The sequence below is a fragment of the Salmo salar genome, chromosome 17 (assembly GCF_965601325.2).
Source record: "Salmo salar chromosome 17, fSalSal1, whole genome shotgun sequence".
In the NCBI taxonomy this organism is placed as follows: Eukaryota; Metazoa; Chordata; class Actinopteri; order Salmoniformes; family Salmonidae; genus Salmo; species Salmo salar.
In genome coordinates this window covers 27,987,406-28,011,009 of record NC_138307.1, presented here as the reverse complement: position 1 = coordinate 28,011,009, position 23,604 = coordinate 27,987,406, and the positions used below count along the sequence as shown (strand labels likewise).

Genomic DNA, 23,604 nt, shown 5'->3' with positions numbered 1-23,604 from the left:
ACATTAAGAACACCTTACTAATACTGACTATACCAAACATTAAGAACACTTTACTAATACTGACTATACCAAACATTAAAACACCTTACTAATACTGACTATACCAAACATTAAGAACACCTTACTAATACTGACTATACCAAACATTAAGAACACCTTACTAATACTGACTATACCAAACATTAAGAACACATTACTAATACTGACTATACCAAACATTAAGAACACATTACTAATACTGACTATACCAAACATTAAGAACACATTACTAATACTGACTATACCAAACATTAAGAACACCTTACTAATACTGACTATACCAAACATTAAGAACACATTACTAATACTGACTATACCAAACATTAAGAACACATTACTAATACTGACTATACCAAACATTAAGAACACCTTACTAATACTGACTATACCAAACATTAAGAACACTTTACTAATACTGACTATACCAAACATTAAAACACCTTACTAATACTGACTATACCAAACATTAAGAACACCTTACTAATACTGACTATACCAAACATTAAGAACACATTACTAATACTGACTATACCAAACATTAAGAACACATTACTAATACTGACTATACCAAACATTAAGAACACATTACTAATACTGACTATACCAAACATTAAGAACACATTACTAATACTGACTATACCAAACATTAAGAACACATTACTAATACTGACTATACCAAACATTAAGAACACATTACTAATACTGACTATACCAAACATTAAGAACACATTACTAATACTGACTATACCAAACATTAAGAACACATTACTAATACTGACTATACCAAACATTAAGAACACATTACTAATACTGACTATACCAAACATTAAGAACACATTACTAATACTGACTATACCAAACATTAAGAACACATTACTAATACTGACTATACCAAACATTAAGAACACCTTACTAATACTGACTATACCAAACATTAAGAACACATTACTAATACTGACTATACCAAACATTAAAACACATTACTAATACTGACTATACCAAACATTAAGAACACATTACTAATACTGACTATACCAAACATTAAGAACACCTTACTAATACTGACTATACCAAACATTAAGAACACATTACTAATACTGACTATACCAAACATTAAGAACACATTACTAATACTGACTATACCAAACATTAAGAACACATTACTAATACTGACTATACCAAACATTAAGAACACATTACTAATACTGACTATACCAAACATTAAAACACATTACTAATACTGACTATACCAAACATTAAGAACACATTACTAATACTGACTATACCAAACATTAAGAACACATTACTAATACTGACTATACCAAACATTAAGAACACATTACTAATACTGACTATACCAAACATTAAAACACCTTACTAATACTGACTATACCAAACATTAAGAACACCTTACTAATACTGACTATACCAAACATTAAGAACACATTACTAATACTGACTATACCAAACATTAAGAACACCTTACTAATACTGACTATACCAAACATTAAGAACACCTTACTAATACTGACTATACCAAACATTAAGAACACCTTACTAATACTGACTATACCAAACATTAAGAACACATTACTAATACTGACTATACCAAACATTAAAACACCTTAGTAATACTGACTATACCAAACATTAAGAACACATTACTAATACTGACTATACCAAACATTAAAACACCTTACTAATACTGACTATACCAAACATTAAGAACACATTACTAATACTGACTATACCAAACATTAAGAACACATTACTAATACTGACTATACCAAACATTAAGACTATACCAAACATTAAAACACATTACTAATACTGACTATACCAAACATTAAGAACACATTACTAATACTGACTATACCAAACATTAAAACACCTTACTAATACTGACTATACCAAACATTAAGAACACCTTACTAATACTGACTATACCAAACATTAAAACACATTACTAATACTGACTATACCAAACATTAAGAACACATTACTAATACTGACTATACCAAACATTAAAACACCTTACTAATACTGACTATACCAAACATTAAGAACACCTTACTAATACTGACTATACCAAACATTAAGAACACATTACTAATACTGACTATACCAAACATTAAGAACACATTACTAATACTGACTATACCAAACATTAAGAACACATTACTAATACTGACTATACCAAACATTAAGAACACCTTACTAATACTGACTATACCAAACATTAAGAACACTTTACTAATACTGACTATACCAAACATTAAAACACCTTACTAATACTGACTATACCAAACATTAAGAACACCTTACTAATACTGACTATACCAAACATTAAGAACACATTACTAATACTGACTATACCAAACATTAAGAACACCTTACTAATACTGACTATACCAAACATTAAGAACACATTACTAATACTGACTATACCAAACATTAAGAACACCTTACTAATACTGACTATACCAAACATTAAGAACACTTTACTAATACTGACTATACCAAACATTAAAACACCTTACTAATACTGACTATACCAAACATTAAGAACACATTACTAATACTGACTATACCAAACATTAAAACACCTTACTAATACTGACTATACCAAACATTAAGAACACATTACTAATACTGACTATACCAAACATTAAAACACCTTACTAATACTGACTATACCAAACATTAAGAACACATTACTAATACTGACTATACCAAACATTAAGAACACTTTACTAATACTGACTATACCAAACATTAAGAACACATTACTAATACTGACTATACCAAACGTTAAGAACACTTTACTAATACTGACTATACCAAACATTAAGAACACCTTACTAATACTGACTATACCAAACATTAAGAACACATTACTAATACTGACTATACCAAACATTAAGAACACCTTACTAATACTGACTATACCAAACATTAAGAACACTTTACTAATACTGACTATACCAAACATTAAAACACCTTACTAATACTGACTATACCAAACATTAAGAACACATTACTAATACTGACTATACCAAACATTAAAACACCTTACTAATACTGACTATACCAAACATTAAGAACACATTACTAATACTGACTATACCAAACATTAAAACACCTTACTAATACTGACTATACCAAACATTAAGAACACATTACTAATACTGACTATACCAAACATTAAGAACACTTTACTAATACTGACTATACCAAACATTAAGAACACATTACTAATACTGACTATACCAAACGTTAAGAACACTTTACTAATACTGACTATACCAAACATTAAGAACACCTTACTAATACTGACTATACCAAACATTAAGAACACATTACTAATACTGACTATACCAAACATTAAAACACATTACTAATACTGACTATACCAAACATTAAGAACACATTACTAATACTGACTATACCAAACATTAAAACACCTTACTAATACTGACTATACCAAACATTAAGAACACATTACTAATACTGACTATACCAAACATTAAGAACACATTACTAATACTGACTATACCAAACATTAAGAACACCTTACTAATACTGACTATACCAAACATTAAGAACACATTACTAATACTGACTATACCAAACATTAAGAACACATTACTAATACTGACTATACCAAACATTAAAACACATTACTAATACTGACTATACCAAACATTAAGAACACATTACTAATACTGACTATACCAAACATTAAAACACCTTAGTAATACTGACTATACCAAACATTAAGAACACATTACTAATACTGACTATACCAAACATTAAAACACCTTACTAATACTGACTATACCAAACATTAAGAACACATTACTAATACTGACTATACCAAACATTAAGAACACATTACTAATACTGACTATACCAAACATTAAGAACACCTTACTAATACTGACTATACCAAACATTAAGAACACTTTACTAATACTGACTATACCAAACATTAAAACACCTTACTAATACTGACTATACCAAACATTAAAACACCTTACTAATACTGACTATACCAAACATTAAGAACACATTACTAATACTGACTATACCAAACATTAAAACACCTTACTAATACTGACTATACCAAACATTAAGAACACATTACTAATACTGACTATACCAAACATTAAAACACCTTACTAATACTGACTATACCAAACATTAAGAACACATTAGTAATACTGACTATACCAAACATTAAGAACACTTTACTAATACTGACTATACCAAACATTAAGAACACATTACTAATACTGACTATACCAAACGTTAAGAACACTTTACTAATACTGACTATACCAAACATTAAGAACACCTTACTAATACTGACTATACCAAACATTAAGAACACCTTACTAATACTGACTATACCAAACATTAAGAACACCTTACTAATACTGACTATACCAAACATTAAGAACACCTTACTAATACTGACTATACCAAACATTAAGAACACATTACTAATACTGACTATACCAAACATTAAAACACCTTACTAATACTGACTATACCAAACATTAAGAACACATTACTAATACTGACTATACCAAACATTAAAACACCTTACTAATACTGACTATACCAAACATTAAGAACACATTACTAATACTGACTATACCAAACATTAAGAACACATTACTAATACTGACTATACCAAACATTAAGAACACCTTACTAATACTGACTATACCAAACATTAAGAACACTTTACTAATACTGACTATACCAAACATTAAAACACCTTACTAATACTGACTATACCAAACATTAAGAACACATTACTAATACTGACTATACCAAACATTAAAACACCTTACTAATACTGACTATACCAAACATTAAGAACACATTACTAATACTGACTATACCAAACATTAAGAACACATTACTAATACTGACTATACCAAACATTAAGAACACCTTACTAATACTGACTATACCAAACATTAAGAACACCTTACTAATACTGATACTAATACTGACTATACCAAACATTAAGAACACCTTACTAATACTGACTATACCAAACATTAAGAACACATTACTAATACTGACTATACCAAACATTAAGAACACATTACTAATACTGACTATACCAAACATTAAGAACACATTACTAATACTGACTATACCAAACATTAAGAACACATTACTAATACTGACTATACCAAACATTAAGAACACTTTACTAATACTGACTATACCAAACATTAAGAACACCTTACTAATACTGACTATACCAAACATTAAGAACACCTTACTAATACTGACTATACCAAACATTAAGAACACTTTACTAATACTGACTATACCAAACATTAAGAACAGTCTCAATTCGTCAGGGCATGGACTCTACAGGTGTAGAAAGTGTTCCACGGGGAGGCTGGCCCATATTGACTCCAATGCTTCCCACAGTTGTGTCAAGTTGGCTGGATGTCCTTTGGATGGTGGACCATTCTTTATACACACAGGAAACTGTTGAGTGTGAAAACCCCAGCAACGTTGCAGTTCTTGACACAAACTGGTGCGCCTGGCAGCTACTACCACACCCCGTTCAAAGACACTAATCTTTTGCCTTGGCCATTCACCCTCTGAATGGCACACATACACAGTCCATGTCTCAACTGTCTCAAGGCTTTAAAAAAATCCTTGTTTAACCCGTCTCCTCCCCTTCATCTACACTGATTGAAGTGGATTTAACAAGTGAGATCAATAAGGGATCATAGCTTGGATTCAGTTGGTCAATCTGTTACGTTCTTAATGTTTTGTATGCTCAGTGTACAAGTATGCCTTGTGAGTATTAATGTTACTGCCTCCTTGTTCAGACTATCAGGAAGCTGAAGTGAATACGAATATCGCCCACAAACACCCTCGCCGCCATGTGCTTGAGCTGAGTTGGTCACGTGGGTTGGTTACACAGGAAGTGAAGGAAGCTTCCTCTCTTCTCTGCAGACCTGTCTATTGCAGGACGAGAGGCTCGCTCTCATAGCCAGAGATTACATGAAAACATTTTAAAACTCTGTGTTATAGCTCTGGAGACAAACATCTTGCCATTTACAGTAGATCTCTGAAACATGCAGTTACCCTCCAGCTATTCATCCACAATGTTCAGACCAGTTTGGCTGCTTACCTCCTGGTCTGAGGAATGGGAGTACTGGAACAGACCAGGGAAGACTCAACTCTAAACAAGGTTCAGTACTGTAACAGACCAGGGACAGCCTCTAGGGAACACATAACTCTGAACCAGGTTCCTCAGGCAACGAGAGAACACAAGGCCTGGTTAATGTTTTCCACTTTACCACTGTAGAATGTTAATACTAAGACCACAGTTCAACAAAGTTTGTTTAGGATTCCAGGTTTGAATGATTTGAGTGAGTGAGTGAGTGAGTGAGTGAGTGAGTGAGTGAGTGAGTGAGTGAGTGAGTGAGTGAGTGAGTGAGTGAGTGAGTGAGTGAGTGAGTGAGTGAGTGAGTGAGTGAGTGAGTGAGTGAGTGAGTGAGTTTACTGTACGTGCATGTGTATTGACAGATAATGGAGGACCTTTACTAGTCCCATCCCATTCAACACCATAACTACAGTAGCCAGGAGAATGAGCAGTCCCAAATGGAACCCAATTCCCTACATAGTGCACTACTTTTGGCCAAAGGCCCATAGTTTGAACTATAGTACGTCGACTACATAGTGCACTACCTTTGATCAGAGCCCTATGGGCCTGGTGAAAGGTAGTGCCCTATGGGCCTGGTCAAAGGTAGTGCCCTATGGGCCTGGTGAAAGGTAGTGCCCTATGGGTCTGGTGAAAGGTAGTGCCCTATGGGCCTGGTGAAAGGTAGTGCCCTATGGGCCTGGTGAAAGGTAGTGCCCTATGGGCCTGGTGAAAGGTAGTGCACTATGGGCCTGGTGAAAGGTAGTGCACTATGGGCCTGGTGAAAGGTAGTGCACTATGGGCCTGGTGAAAGGTAGTGCCCTATGGGCCTGGTGAAAGGTAGTGCCCTATGGGCCTGGTGAAAGGTAGTTCCCTATGGGCCTGGTGAAAGGTAGTGCACTATGGGCCTCTCGAGTGGCTCAGTGGTCTAAGGCAGTGCATCACAGTGCTAGCTGTGCCACTAGAGATTCTGGGTTCGAGTCCAGGCTCTATCGCAGTCGGCCGCGCACAATTGGCCCAGCGTCGTCTGGGAGGGTTTGGCCGGCAGGGATGTCCTTGTCCCATTGCGCACTAGCGATTCCTGCGGCGGGCCGGGCGCAGTGCACGCTGACACAGTCGCCAGTCAAGAAGCAGTGCAGCTTGGCTGGGTTGTGTTTCAGAGGACGCACGACTCTCAGCCTTCACCTTTCCCAAGTCTGTACGGGAGTTGCAGCGATGAGACAAGACTGTAACTACCAATTGGATACAACGAAATCAGGGAGAAAAAGGGGTACAATTTCAAAAATGTTACTAAAAAAAAAAAGTTTTGGAAAAAAAATGTGAGAAAAAAAAGTTTGTCTGCTGCGTACCGCGTACGCCTGCCTGCGTACCACGTACGTCTGCCTGCGTACCACGTATGTCTGCGTGTTAATGAGTTAATGCCTCAGATGACATTTCAGAGCTGTGGGAATGACAGTGATGAGTGACTCCATAAAAAGTCAAAAAGCTGTCTGTGATGTGAATCGTAAAGCACTAACCATGCAGGGCCAACATTTGATACAGAATAAACAGATATTGGTTTACTGCACTCTACGGTAGTGTGTGTACATGAGCTTTACTGACTGACTGTGTGAGCTGCATAAAATCCACGAGCACAGGTTACATAATGAAAGCTACTGTATAGCAATGACTCAATGACTTTAAAAACTCCGTTGAGGCTTTTTTACTCATCATGCAAGTATCCATGCCAACGCAGACTACATAACCACCAAGCAGAGAATAACGCATGATGTCATCTGATACAACTCAAAACAAATGGAATACAAAAATAAAAACAGAAATATCATAACATAACGCTATCATGTTTCCATTTGTCCTCAAAAAATGTTTTACAATCAAGGGTGTCGCAACAGATGTGAACACTCAAGGTGTTGCTGCTGCCATCACATCCATTGCAAACATGTTTTGAAATGCAGTTATTTGCGTAATTATAATTGAGAAGCCTAAAACTTTGAAAAATCGATCTAGAACTCAAGTTCAACATAACATAAACATCGACTTACTTCTGGAGACAGTATGAGCCACTCCTTCGCCGTAAACACAACTTTAGCTCAGGATTTCCGCTTCATCGGGATTTCCACATTGTACCCGGAACTTTTAAATTATATGCATACAATCAAGAGTGCGATTTGATGTTTTATCAATCTGCCATCCCTCAATAACTTATGTTTCTGTCCAAATCTTCGAGCGTTGTATTTGTCATGTCGCTCGAAAGACTGTTTTCGTAAAACCGACCGGGAGAAGTTAATGCTTCTCTCTCTCCAATCCGGGGCCTTCGCAGTGATGCAATATTTCCAGATGTTCAACTTGTCCAAGTTTGAACAGTTGGTGCTGTGAATAAAGACCTTTACTGATGAGAGGAGGAGAACAGAACAGAGACGTGTTGACTACTGGAAAATCTAAAATAATAAGGTAAAATAAGGTAATTTAATCATTTATTCAACAGAAAGAGGACCCAGCACACTGTTTATCTTCTTAATGGAGAAAATGACATGCACAATTATTTTACTAACCAAAGTTGATGCAGTCCCTGTCAATGTAAAACAAATACAAAAAGACAGGCTTATCTGGAAGTAGATGTTATTTTTATTCACCCAATTCTTTCCACATCTAACCAAATCTAAAAATAGAACCATGATGACATTTGGCAGAAGGAGGAGAAAAAACCCTGACATCGGACAAGATAAAACATCATGTAGTTTCCCAGCAGCCCCTGCACTGTCATCTTTATTGAATAAGCCACAGCCCATCCACAAGAATGGACCACTTCTAAATCAACATTGAGAAACTCATTCAAACTGATCTTCTGATCGTCAATAATGATCATGCAACAGCAGTGAGATGCAGTACCAGCTGCTTGTGACCTCCCTCATCCACAGTGCCATAATGTGTTATCCCTCATCCACAGTGCCATAATGTGACCTCCCTCATCCACAGTGCCATAATGTGACCTCCCTCATCCACAGTGCCATAATGTGACCTCCCTCATCCACAGTGCCATAATGTGACCTCACTCATCCACAGTGCCATAATGTGACCTCCCTCATCCACAGTGCCATAATGTGACCTCCCTCATCCACAGTGCCATAATGTGACCTCGCTCATCCACAGTGCCATAATGTGACTCCCTCATCCACAGTGCCATAATGTGACCTCCCTCATCCACAGTGCCATAATGTGATCTCCCTCATCCACAGTGCCATAATGTGACCTCCCTCATCCACAGTGCCATAATGTGACCTCCCTCATCCACAGTGCCATAATGTGACCTCGCTCATCCACAGTGCCATAATGTGACTCCCTCATCCACAGTGCCATAATGTGACCTCCCTCATCCACAGTGCCATAATGTGATCTCCCTCATCCACAGTGCCATAATGTGACCTCCCTCATCCACAGTGCCATAATGTGACCTCCCTCATCCACAGTGCCATAAGAGTTCCAGAGAGCTCACAATCAGAGCCATTATGCAGAGTTTGTTAAACCAATATACTCTGCATCCTTCATTCCACATGAGGAACGATGGTTAGAAATAAAGAAATCACCTCGTTAGGTAGGTTAACCATCGTTCGTTAAACACAATCCATCAAGCCACAGACAGCTGACAGCAGGACACCTTATCAACACTGAGTGCCATGAATGTCCATATTTTCAACTGTAATCTCCATGCAGAAAAGAAGCTGACAATAACAACACCTCACTGGACCAATTACATTCAATCAACGATCCAACCAACCAATCAATCAATTGATTGTCATTTCCAGATGACTCGGGGTAGAGGCACAGCAGACAGGTGTCAGAGCGAGCAGGAGAACCAGGGGCCAGACCAGGATGACTACAGCTAGGTCTCTCCTTTAGCCCTGCATGCTCAGCTCAATGAGACGTCCAGCGAACACTCCCATGGTGCCGATGATACACACAGCCATGAACACACACAGCAAGATGTGATCCAGGACCATGGCTACAAACTTCCACTCCTCAGCAGCCTGAGAGAGGAGGGAAGAGAGAGGAGGGAAGAGAGAGGAGGGTGTGAAAGGTGAGGAGAGAGAAAGAGGGAGAGAGAGGAGAGATGAGAGAGAGAGAGAGAGAGAGAGAGAGAGAGAGAGAGAGAGAGAGAGAGAGAGAGAGAGAGAGAGAGAGAGAGAGAGGGTGAGGAGAGAGAGAGAAAGAGAGAGAGCGAGAGAGAGGTGATGTGAGGAGAGAGTAGAGAGAGAATTGAGTCAAAACCGAGTCATTAACATTTTCAAGACAATTAGTTTTTGTATTAGCCCCACAACATTAAAACATGAAAGCTCGAAAGATAGACAGACAGACTCAGACTCAAAGACAGACAGACTCAGACTCAAAGACAGACAGACAGACTCACCACAAAGACAGACAGACTCAGACACAAAGACAGACAGACTCAGACACAAAGACAGACAGACTCAGACACAAAGACAGACAGACACAGACACAAAGACAGACAGACAGACAGACTCAGACACAAAGACAGACACAGACATGAGTTCCATAAATTCTTCCTGAGATCTTATTCTTACATTGTTGGACTCTTCATCAGACTTCATGGTCTCTGCGATGTACTTGACCCCCTCGATGGCGCTGCGGACGTCCGGGTTCTTGGTGATGGGGGACTGGAAGGTGACAGAGGCAGGGGCAGGCTTGCCCGAGATGTCGGAGATGTCAAAGTCAGCCGGGTGGATCCTCTTCTCCTGCCTGTCCCTGGATGGACGGTTCATAGTCGAGAAGAACATGAAATTGGGGATGGTGTCGATGAAAATCTGAAATACAGGAAAATACATTGTAATGACTAACAAGAAGTCATGTAAAGTAAATCAATTACTGTAAAAACATTGTAACGAATACCACAAAGTAGTGTACAGTACATAAATTACTGTAAATACATTGTAATGAGTAACACAAAGTACATCAATTACTGTAAATACATTGTAATGAGTAACACAAGTTATATACAGTACATTAATTACTATAAATACATTGTAATGGGTAACACAAGTTATATACAGTACATTAATTACTATAAATACATTGTAATGAGTAACACAAAGTACTGTAAAGCACATAATACTATGTTGGGGGACTAACATATTTTTCATGATAATCAAGATCAATGAATAAACTGACAAACCTGACATGCTATTACTCAAATGACTCAGCTAAAGTCAGCAATAGGACAGACAGACATACAGACAGACTGTTCTTAACTACTTCCTGTCTCTCAAAGCAGAGCCCTGCTAGAGAGGCTGCTGAGAGCTGAGGGGTTCTAAATCAGTGGTTCCCAACCAGGGGTACTAGGACCCCTGGGTACTTGGCCTTTCCACATAGGGTACCTGAGAAGACTCATGAACCCACAGGCTTACTGGTAAAATGCACATGAGGGGGTACTTCAGGGGTACTCCGGGCAGAGCAGAATTCCGTTGGTGGAACAGTAACCCAAAAAGGTTGGGAACCACCTTTTTTTTTCTAAATGGCCTAAAGCAGAACATCACTAACACCTGACAAAATACATGACATACTGCATTAGTACCACCAGGTGGCAGTGCAGCCAAGAGAAAACCCCAAAAGCCCAACGGAATTCACAGAGAATTTGGGGGGAAGCCTGACAATCCAACGTCACAGCCATCACACCAAGGGGTCTGAAAACTAGGACACCACTAGATGTTGTACTGACATCGCTAAATTAGGAATGAGATGTGCTGACATTCACTTTGTCCATTGTACATAGGCTACCTACTTGATTGATTGATTGATTGATTGATTGATTGATTGACTGACTGACTGACTGATTGATTGATTTATTGACTGATTGACTGACTGATTTATTGATTGACTGACTGACTGATTGATTTATTGCCTGACTGACTGACTGATTTATTTATTTATTTATTGACTGACTGACTGATTGACTGACTGATTGATTTATTGATTGACTGACTGACTCACTGACTGACTGATTGATTTATTGATTGACTGACTGACTCACTGACTGACTGACTGATTGATTTATTGACTGACTGACTGACTGATTGATTTATTGATTGACTAGCTGACTGAGTGATTGGCTGATTGATTTATTGATTGACTGACTGATTGATTTATTGATTGGCTGACTGACTAAATGACTGACTGACTGATTTATTGATTGACTGACTGACTGATTTATTGACTGACTGACTGACTGACTGATTTATTGGCTGACTGACTGATTTATTGACTGACTGACTGACTGACTGATTTATTTATTTATTGACTGACTGACTGACTGATTGATTTATTGACTGACTGACATACTGACTGACTGACTGATTGATTTATTGACTGACTGACTGATTTATTTATTTATTGACTGACTGACTTATTTATTTATTGACTGACTGACTGACTGACAAATTGATTTATTGACTGACTGACTGACTGACTGACTGACTAACTGATTGATTGATTTATTGACTGACTGACTGATTTATTTATTTATTTACTGACTGACTGACTGATTTATTGATTTATTGACTGACTGACTGACTGATTTATTCACTGACTGACTGATTGATTTATTGACTGACTGACTGATTGACTGATTTATTGACTGACTGACTGATTTATTGACTGACTGACTGACTGACTGATTGACTGACTGACTGATTTATCGATCAGTCGGTCGGTCGGTTGACCTACTTTGATTGACTGACTGATTGAGACTGACTGACTGACTGACTGATTGATTGATTTATTGACTGACTGACTGACTGATTGACTGACTGACTGATTTATCGATCGGTCGGTCGGTTGACCTACTTTGATTGACTGACTGATTGATTTATTGATCGATCGGTCGGTCGGTCGATTGACCTACTTTGATTGACTGACTGATTGATTGATTTATTGATCGATCGGTCGGTCGGTCGGTTGACCTACCTTGATTGACTGACTGATTGAGACTGACTGACTGATTGATTGATTGATTTATTGACTGACTGATTGACTGACTGACTGATTGATTGACTGACTGATTGACTGATTTATTGACTGACTGACTTATTGACTGACTGACTGATTTATTGACTGACTGATTGACTGATTTATTGACTGACAGACTGACTGACTGACCGATTGATTTATTTACTTACTGACTGACTGATTGATTGATTTATTGATTTATTGACTGACTGACTGATTGACTGATTGATTGACTGACTGATTGACTGATTGACTGATTTATTGACTGACTGACTGACTGACTGATTGATTGACTGACTGACTGATTGATGTATTTACTGACTGACTGATTCATTGACTAACTGACTGATTGATTTATTGACTGATTGATTTATTGACTGACAGACTGATTTATTGACTGACTGACTGACTTATTAGTCAGTCAATAAGTCAGTCAGTCAGTCAATAAATCAGTCAGTCAATAAATCAATCAGTCAGTTAGTCAATAAATAAATCAGTCAGTCAGTCAGTAAATAAATAAATCAGTCAGTCAGTCAGTCAGTCAATAAATCAGTCAATCAGTCAGTCAGTCAATCAATCAATCAGTCAGTCTGATTTATTGACTGACTGATTGACTGATTTATTGACTGACTGACTGACTGACTTATTGACTGACTGACTGACTGACTGACTGATTGATTTATCGATCGGTCGGTCGGTCGGTCGGTCGGTCAGTTGACCTACGTTGATTGACTGACTGATTGAATTATTTATTGACTGACTGACTTATTTATTTATTGACTGACTGACTGACTGACAAATTGATTTATTGACTGACTGACTGACTGACTGACTGACTAACTGATTGATTGATTTATTGACTGACTGACTGATTTATTTATTTATTTACTGACTGACTGACTGATTTATTGATTTATTGACTGACTGACTGACTGATTTATTCACTGACTGACTGATTGATTTATTGACTGATTGACTGATTTATTGACTGACTGACTGATTTATTGACTGACTGACTGACTGATTGACTGACTGACTGATTTATCGATCAGTCGGTCGGTCGGTTGACCTACTTTGATTGACTGACTGATTGAGACTGACTGACTGACTGACTGATTGATTGATTTATTGACTGACTGACTGACTGATTGACTGACTGACTGATTTATCGATCGGTCGGTCGGTTGACCTACTTTGATTGACTGACTGATTGATTTATTGATCGATCGGTCGGTCGGTCGATTGACCTACTTTGATTGACTGACTGATTGATTGATTTATTGATCGATCGGTCGGTCGGTCGGTTGACCTACCTTGATTGACTGACTGATTGAGACTGACTGACTGATTGATTGATTGATTTATTGACTGACTGATTGACTGACTGACTGATTGATTGACTGACTGATTGACTGATTTATTGACTGACTGACTTATTGACTGACTGACTGATTTATTGACTGACTGATTGACTGATTTATTGACTGACAGACTGACTGACTGACCGATTGATTTATTTACTTACTGACTGACTGATTGATTTATTGATTTATTGACTGACTGACTGACTGACTGATTGACTGATTGATTGACTGACTGATTGACTGATTGACTGATTTATTGACTGACTGACTGACTGACTGATTTATTGACTGACTGACTGATTGATGTATTTACTGACTGACTGATTCATTGACTAACTGACTGATTGATTTATTGACTGATTGATTTATTGACTGACAGACTGATTTATTGACTGACTGACTGACTTATTAGTCAGTCAATAAGTCAGTCAGTCAGTCAATAAATCAGTCAGTCAATAAATCAATCAGTCAGTTAGTCAATAAATAAATCAGTCAGTCAGTCAGTAAATAAATAAATCAGTCAGTCAGTCAGTCAGTCAATAAATCAGTCAATCAGTCAGTCAGTCAATCAATCAATCAGTCAGTCTGATTTATTGACTGACTGATTGACTGATTTATTGACTGACTGACTGACTGACTTATTGACTGACTGACTGACTGACTGACTGATTGATTTATTGATCGGTCGGTCGGTCGGTCGGTCAGTTGACCTACGTTGATTGACTGACTGATTGAATTATTGATCAATCGGTCAGTCGGTTGGTTGACCTACCTTGATTGACTGACTGATTGATTTATTGATCGATCGGTCGGTCGATCGGTCTGTTGACCTACCTTGATTGACTGACTGACTGATTTATTGATCGATCGGTCGGTCGGTCAGTCGGTTGATCTACCTTGATTGACTGACTGATTGATTTATTGATCGATCGGTCGGTCGGTCTGTTGACCTACCTTGCGGACCCACTGGGGCATTGTGTGTGTACTGGGAGAGCGGTGGTGTGTGTTGATGACGATGACGGTGATGACGATGGAGGCTATGACGAAGACCATGGTGAAGAGCATGTACTTTCCAATGAGAGGCACCGCACTGGAGGTGGAGGGGATGAGCTCCACGATGACCAGCAGAAACACAGTGAGAGACAGCAGGACAGAGATAGACAGAGTCATCTTCTCACCTGTATGGAACAGAGACACTGGAGTCAACAACAACAACAACATAAACAACAACATAAACAACATCATCAACAACATTAACAACATCATCAACAACAACATCAACAACAACATCAACAACATCAGCAACATCATCAACTACATCAACAACAACAACAACATCAACAACATCAACAACAACAACATCAACAACAACATTAACAACAACAAGACCACAGTCGGAGACAGCAGGACAGATAGACAGGGTCATTTTCTCACCTGTATGGAACAGAGACACTGGAGTCAACAACAACAACAACATCATCAAGAACATCAACAACAACATTAACAACAACAACATTAACAACAACAACACAGTCAGAGACAGCAGGACAGATAGACAGGGTCATCTTCTTACATACAGAGACATGGTTAGAGGAGTCAAACACAACAATACACTGCAGCATAACTACTCTAAAACCATTGACATATTTGATCTATTCAAACAGCTGGTAACACTCTCAGGACTATTTATTGAGAAACTGTTATTGCCTTTGTGTAAACGTTCAACAGACCCAAGAGCATTTGGTCCATGGCTTGTGGGGATTGTTGTTTTAAATGTATTGTACTGTACGTGAGTGAGCCAAGAAAAGACACATTTCCATTATATGTAAATGTGGGGAAATTTGTGAATTTGAATTTTCAGCAGGTCTACCATAGTCAGTCAGGAGGTAGAAGACCAGTCTAGTCAGGAAGGAGAACAGCAGGCCTACCAGAGTCAGTCAGGAAGTAGAAGACCAGTCCAGTCAGGAAGGAGAACAGCAGGCCTACCAGAGTCAGTCAGGAAGTAGAAGACCAGTCTAGTCAGGAAGGAGAACAGCAGGCCTACCAGAGTCAGTGGGGAGGTAGAAGACCAGTCCAGTCAGGAAGGAGAACAGCAGGCCTACCAGAGTCAGTGGGGAGGTAGAATACCAGTCCAGTCAGGAAGGAGAACAGCAGGCCTACCAGAGTCAGTGGGGAGGTAGAAGACCAGTCCAGTCAGGAAGGAGAACAGCATGCAGGGGATGATGACGTTGACGATAAAGTAGAGAGGCAGCCTCAGCATCAGGAAGTGGTAGGTGATGTCCAGGTAGGGCGTGTCAGGGCAGCAGGCATAGTACACCCAGTGCTTCCAGCTCCTATAGTCCTGCATCACCCACTCACCACTCTCCATGAAGTTACTCAGGTCAGGCCGGTCGTTGTCCTAGAGGGGGGACAGGGGACGGGTACAGGGCTAGGGTCAATACTTTACTGGTTAAATTAAGATAAGATATACTTTATTAGTCCAAATGGAATGACAATAATTCTTTTCCATCCCCTCCAATATACACAAATACACATTATGTTGGAGAGGCTGGTTTAAACTATGTGGGAGCATACAACAGGGTGCGGCTATTTCTGTTCCTTTTCATGGGATTGTTACTATTTTGACTCATTTTCATGGGATTGTTACTATATCTACTTCTTTTTATGGGATTGTTTCTATTTCTACTCTTTTTCATGGGATTGTTTCTATTTCTACTCCTTTTCATGGGATTGTTTCTATTTCTACTCTTTTTCATGGGATTGTTTCTATTTCTACTCCTTTTCATGGGATTGTTACTATTTTACACCTTTTCATGGGATTGTTTCTATTTTGCACCCTGGACCTGGAACATTTTCAGATGTGCTTTTTGGATATTTGTGCTTTTCAAACTTCTTACCGGGTTGACCACTACCAGGTTGCCGTCGTAGGTCCATGTCCCCAGCTTCATACTGCAGTTCTGCAGGTCGAAGGGGAAGTGAAGCACAATGATCTCACAGTAGCTCTTAAAGATGGCCGGAGGGTTCCAGGTTATCAGACCTGTGTGCTCCAGCAGCACCTTGGTCTCATGGACGATTGCAAAGTCTCCATCTGCACTGCAGGAAGTGGAGAGGATTGACCCGTTAGCATCGGAGTCAATGGATTCCTATGGGCTCTTGCGTTAGCCTGTTAAGCTAACCAAAGTCTCCATCTGCACTACAGGGATAAATTGACAAATGTCGTGGAAATTCAGTACTGAGAGAGACTTGGTCATTTCTTCAAACAATTATCTTTATTTAATATTGATTAATTATTGCAATAATGAAACCATCAGCCCAACAGTCTTGACTGTTGAACTGAGAGCCTTCCCTTTACAGACAATGCACAGTTTATATAGCTTATATCCAGAATACTTTGTTCCACGCCTCCCATATAGATTGGGGGCACCATAATCCACTTTGGGTTCATCCTCTGGTCATCTGCTGTCTCCCAGATGCCAGGATAATTAGAAATACTGACGCCTTTGTTCTGTTCCTCCAGGCTATCTCAGTTACAACCACCCCACATCATGTCCATGGAATACATCTTCTTCAGTAAAGATGTCTCACCCTCTAGTATAACCCATGGTCTCAGTGCCCAGACTAGCTGCAGGAAGCTAGAGTGGACACCATGAAATCTCAGCTTTAGCAGGCCAGTCTTACTCTTTGTTAAATATATAATCGTTTACTATTAATATCAAACAAATTAGGTAAGTATGTAATTTTTCTATTACACACATTAGTATCAGAATCAATAGATTCCTATGGGGAATTGTGTTAGCCTGATTAGATAATCAGGGAATGCTGAAAATGACTCAATTATGCCAAAAATTGGTGTTTCAGGGGTGATAGACAAAAGTTGAGGTATCTTAAAGACAACCTGTCACAACGTCTACAGAAGGTGGCGCCTCTCCCCGTTCGGGCGGGCGGTCGGCGGTCGTCGTCACCGGCCTACTAGCTGCCACCGATCTCCTTTTCATTTTCATTCGGTGATGTGTTTTATGTTAGCACCTGTTTTGAGTTAGTTCGTTAGTGGGGGTATTTAGTCTGTCTGTTTAGGTTTAGGGTTGTGCAGGATTATTTGTGTCTACTATCGTCGGGTTGGGGGATTGGTTTTCGCTGCCTTTCATTCATTTTGTATACGGGTTTCCTGGGCTGTGTCCCGACTCGGTTTGGGTATTTTTGCCTATTGTTGGATTCCTTGTTCCCTGCCTTGTGTTCGGCATTTTGGACTGGTGTCTATTAAACCTGTTTTCACGTACCTTGGTCTCCTGCGCCTGACTTCCCCCCTCCTGCATTTATAGAGTTCCTGACACAACCAGTTAAATGTAACTAAATGTCATCAAAAATGTAATCTACGTAATTCCCAAAATATATTATTTCATGAGAGGCCCATAAACAATAACTAGTAATGCTGCATACTCAAAGGCTAAAATCTCACCTTTCTGGTAGAAATAGTTAGAAATTGCTGAGGTGTAGTCACTTTGGAGGACATAAGTACACAGTACAAATATGATACAAATATTATAAAAAATATGAAATATTTTATATGATGTATTTCCTATTCAACAAAACGGTATGAATAAGGCTTGAAATGACATATGCTTTCTAAACATAGCATAATCAAATTATAAAACCACTAACAATAATATTTCACCTATGACTCTCTCTCTCTACCGCACCTGCTGTCTCTAACTCTGAATGTTCGGCTATTTAAAGCCAACTGACATTTACTCCTGAGGTGCTGACCTGTTGCACCCTCTACAACCACTGTGACCTTGACCCTGCTGGTCATCTAGGAACGTTTGAACATCTTGGCCATGTTCTGTTATAATCTCCACCTGACACAGCCAGAAGAGAACTGGCCACCCCTCAGAGCCTGGTGCCTCTCTAGGTTTCTTCCTAGGTCCTTGCCTTTCTAGGGAGTTTTTCCTAGCCACCGTGCATCTACATCTGCATTGCTTGCTGTTTGGGGTTAAAGGCGCAGCTGTCTAAGGCACTGCATATCAGTGTTAGAGGCGTCACTACAGACATCCTGGTTCGATTCCTTGCTGTATCACAACCGGCCGTGATTGGGAGTCCCATAGGGCGGCGCACAATGGGCCCAGGGTCGTCCGGGTTAGGGTTTGGCCAGCGTAGGCCGTCATTGTAAATAAGAATTTGTTCTTAACTGACTTGCCCAGTTAAATAAAGGTTAAACAAAAAATAAAACATTTAAATGTAATCCCCTTTGGTCTCTATCACTAACTGCCCTTCAGGAATAGACTAGCTTCTGAAAAGATCTTATCTAATAGGCCTTATCAAGTCAATGAATACTGTATATCGGTCAAGGTAAAAGCATGGACTTGTTCTTACTTGTTATAGAGCACGAGGTCAGGACGCCAGATGTCTGTGGAAGGGATTCTGATCTTCTTAATTCCACTATAATCATCAGGGTTCCACTTCAGATTCACGTCCTCCCATATCTGAATACAACAGAACCTCCCATATCTGAATACAACAGAACCTGCCATATCTGAATACAACAGAACCTCCCATATCTGAATACAACAGAACCTCCCATATCTGAATACAACAGAACCTGCCATATCTGAATACAACAGAACCTCCCATATCTGAATACAACACAACCTGCCATATCTGAATACAACACAACCTGCCATATCTGAATACAACAGAACCTCCCATATCTGAATACAACAGAACCTCCCATATCTGAATACAACAGAACCTCCCATATCTGAATACAACACAACCTGTCATATCTGAATACAACACAACCTGCCATATCTGAATACAACAGAACCTGACATATCTGAATACAACAGAACCTCCCATATCTGAATACAACACAACCTCCCATATCTGAATACAACAGAACCTCCCATATCTGAATACAACACAACCTGTCATATCTGAATACAACAGAACCTCCCATATCTGAATACAACAGAACCTGACATATCTGAATACAACACAACCTGACATATCTGAATACAACACAACCTGACATATCTGAATACAACACAACCTGACATATCTGAATACAACACAACCTGACATATCTGAATACAACACAACCTGACATATCTGAATACAACACAACCTGACATATCTGAATACAACACAACCTCCCATATCTGAATACAACACAACCTGCCATATCTGAATACAACAGAACCTGACATATCTGAATAGAACACAACCTGACATATCTGAATACAACAGAACCTCCCATATCTGAATACAACACAACCTGACATATCTGAATACAACAGAACCTCCCATATCTGAATACAACACAACCTCCCATATCTGAATACAACACAACCTGCCATATCTGAATACAACACAACCTGACATATCTGAATACAACACAACCTGACATATCTGAATACAACACAACCTCCCATATCTGAATACAACACAACCTCCCATATCTGAATACAACACAACCACAAAAAAAGTGTGGTTTAAATTGAAGAACAAAAACTACATTGAGAAGAACGACACACGCAGGTCAGTGAGAAACCATACCTGTTTCAGCCGCACATTACTGGTCACAATTTGATTGACTTCATCCTGACAAAGACAAGGGAAGAGACTTGGTATAAGAAGAAGAAGAAGATAAGAAGAAGAAGGAACCATGTCCAGTCCTAAGCAGTCATGTATTCCTCACCACACTAATGAGCTGGATGAGCTGCAAGCCTACGGTCACCACCACCGGATCTCTGAAGTGATTGACAGGCCGGACCACCTTGTTATAGCCGGTGAACAGGGTTTTAACCAGACGTGTCTCATCTTCTGAACACCTGGCTGAACCTGCAGGGAACACACACACACACACACACACACCAAAGATGAATAGTCAAGGCTATATCTAATATAGACACACGCACACACTCAAATATATATTTCATATCTGAGAAAGCGCATGGGGAACTCATGAGAACCCAGGTATAGAAGCATTATCTCTTCATTTCATTATCTTAAGTGAATGACCATACTTTATAAGTTCTCTAAAGTAAGTGGGCATACTTTAAGCCTACTTGTTGTAGTGTCGGCTTAGCGCTGATGGGGCTAAAGCAACGATGCAGACAGCAGCTGAGTCAACGTGGACTAGCAGGAATTCATGACACATACACCAAGCATTTATCAGGCTGGGAAAGATGATCCACCATGACTATTCCTATTTTTAGAGACCATGCTGTTAGTTAGGACTTGTTCGGAATTATCACAAGATTTATAGACTAGGAAGTTGATATTATCACACATCATATACCTCATTATCACTAACTGGCTACACCCTCTTCTACCATTGAAAATGATCCTATAGAGATCAGTGCCGTACCATATATATCTACACAACTCTATACATGTAAGTAACTTCGTGACTCACTTCAAAACATGCTCTGCATTCTAGTTGCAAAAAAACAGACACGCTGAGATTTACACACAGCTATAAATGGAAGGATGGACTTTGCACTTGTACCTGTCAATCATGTCCTCTCTGGTTTAACATAAGACTGACTCAAACCTGACTCTGCAACGTTGATATGTTTATCCAGTTTGGGTTGAATAACAAGTGATTCATTTCAAAAGTGTTTCTGATCAATAAAAACTACAATCAAACACACATCAGAAAAACTGGTATAGGTAAAAAGGTATAGGTAAAGCATGCCAAAAAGTTATAACTTACCTGCTAAAACAACCAGAATCCCAACAAGAAGAGTGTGTACCTTCAAATAAAACATCTGTTAAGTAATATGACGGTTTATATTCTCTATGACTGTTTCTATCTTTATAACCTGGGTTGTGTTGTCAACCAAACGGCAGTTGGCTAAACTTTCAGAGTCCTCTGACCTGCTCTGTTCTCTTCTCTGTTCTACTCTGCTCTGCTCTACTCTTCTCTTCTCTGTTCTACTCTGCTCTGCTCTTCTCTACTCTTCTCTAGTCTGTTCTATTCTGCTCTGCTCTACTCTTCTCTAGTCTGTTCTACTCTGCTCTGCTCTGTTTTACTCTGCTCTAGTCTGTTCTACTCTGCTCTTCTCTTTTCTACTCTTCTCTAGTCTGTTCTACTCTGTTCTGCTCTTTTCTACTCTTCTCTTCTCTGTTCTACTCTGTTCTGCTCTACTCTTCTCTTCTCTACTCTTCTCTAGTCTGTTCTACTCTGTTCTGCTCTACTCTGGGTCTCAGAGGAATCTTGTAACAGAGTAGATCCTATCCCAACATGGTCTCTCTCTGCTTATCTGTGCTCTACCCTGCTCGGCTGTGGTCTCTGGGGCAGTCGGACTGAGCTATTGTTGAACCCCCAGTAGCAGCCAGACAGCATGTGGTACTGGGGGACAGCTGGGAGCGCTCACTGGGAGGTGGTACTGGGGGACAGCTGGGAGCGCTCACTGGGAGGTGGTACTGGAGGACAGCTGGGAGCGCTCACTAGGAGGTGGTAGTGGGGGACAGCTGGGAGCGCTCACTGGGAGTATGAGAGTTATTTTCACACGTTTCTCCTGTATAGTCAGGATGTAATGGTCTACTCTGTCGGAACTCACCAGAACCACAAATGTCCCACTGGGCAAGACACCAGTTCAACGTCTAGTTTCATTTACATTTGGTTGAGTTGTCAACTAACGTGATTTCAACGTGAATTCAACAAAAAATGTCACCCTGTCATCGGATTTAGGTTAAAACTTGGGTGACTGGGAGTATGAGAGTTATTTTCACACGTTTCTCCTGTATAGTCAGGATGTAATGGTCTACTCTGTCGGAACTCACCAGAACCACAAATGTCCCACTGGGCAAGACACCAGTTCAACGTCTAGTTTCATTTACATTTGGTTGAGTTGTCAACTAACGTGATTTCAACGTGAATTCAACAAAAAATGTCACCCTGTCATCGGATTTAGGTTAAAACTTGGGTGAACAAAAGACAAAATTCCCTTACATTGATGACTTTTTGCAAATCCAGTTTTTCACGTTGATTCA

The 23,604-nt window shown here is 39.2% G+C and overlaps 2 protein-coding genes across 3 annotated transcripts in view; both read right to left on the bottom strand.

Annotated features, from left to right (window-relative positions):
• The window catches only part of LOC106593698 (WAS/WASL-interacting protein family member 1), a 51,304-nt gene extending 42,748 nt beyond the window's left edge, over positions 1 to 8,556 (bottom strand). The window contains exon 1 of the mRNA XM_082963724.1: positions 8,269 to 8,556. The gene's annotated coding sequence lies outside the window, so the exon portion shown is untranslated. The remainder of the gene's footprint in view (positions 1 to 8,268) is intronic.
• Positions 8,557 to 8,687: 131 nt separating this feature from the next.
• On the bottom strand, positions 8,688 to 23,016 carry LOC106595477 (acetylcholine receptor subunit alpha). 2 transcript variants are annotated; one of them, XM_045699524.2, is made up of 9 exons: positions 22,322 to 23,016; positions 21,302 to 21,444; positions 21,160 to 21,204; positions 19,978 to 20,087; positions 17,505 to 17,700; positions 16,768 to 17,005; positions 15,562 to 15,785; positions 10,807 to 11,046; positions 8,688 to 10,251 (listed from the first exon to the last, which is right to left on the bottom strand). In XM_045699524.2, the coding sequence occupies exons 1-9, from the start codon at positions 22,374 to 22,376 to the stop codon at positions 10,120 to 10,122; spliced, it is 1,383 nt and encodes a 460-aa protein (XP_045555480.1). In that variant the 5' UTR covers positions 22,377 to 23,016; the 3' UTR covers positions 8,688 to 10,119. The 2 variants fall into 2 exon arrangements, with proteins under 2 accessions (XP_045555480.1, XP_045555481.1); XM_045699525.2 differs by having other exon boundaries at positions 16,966 to 17,005.
• Between the last annotated feature and the right edge of the window lie 588 nt (positions 23,017 to 23,604).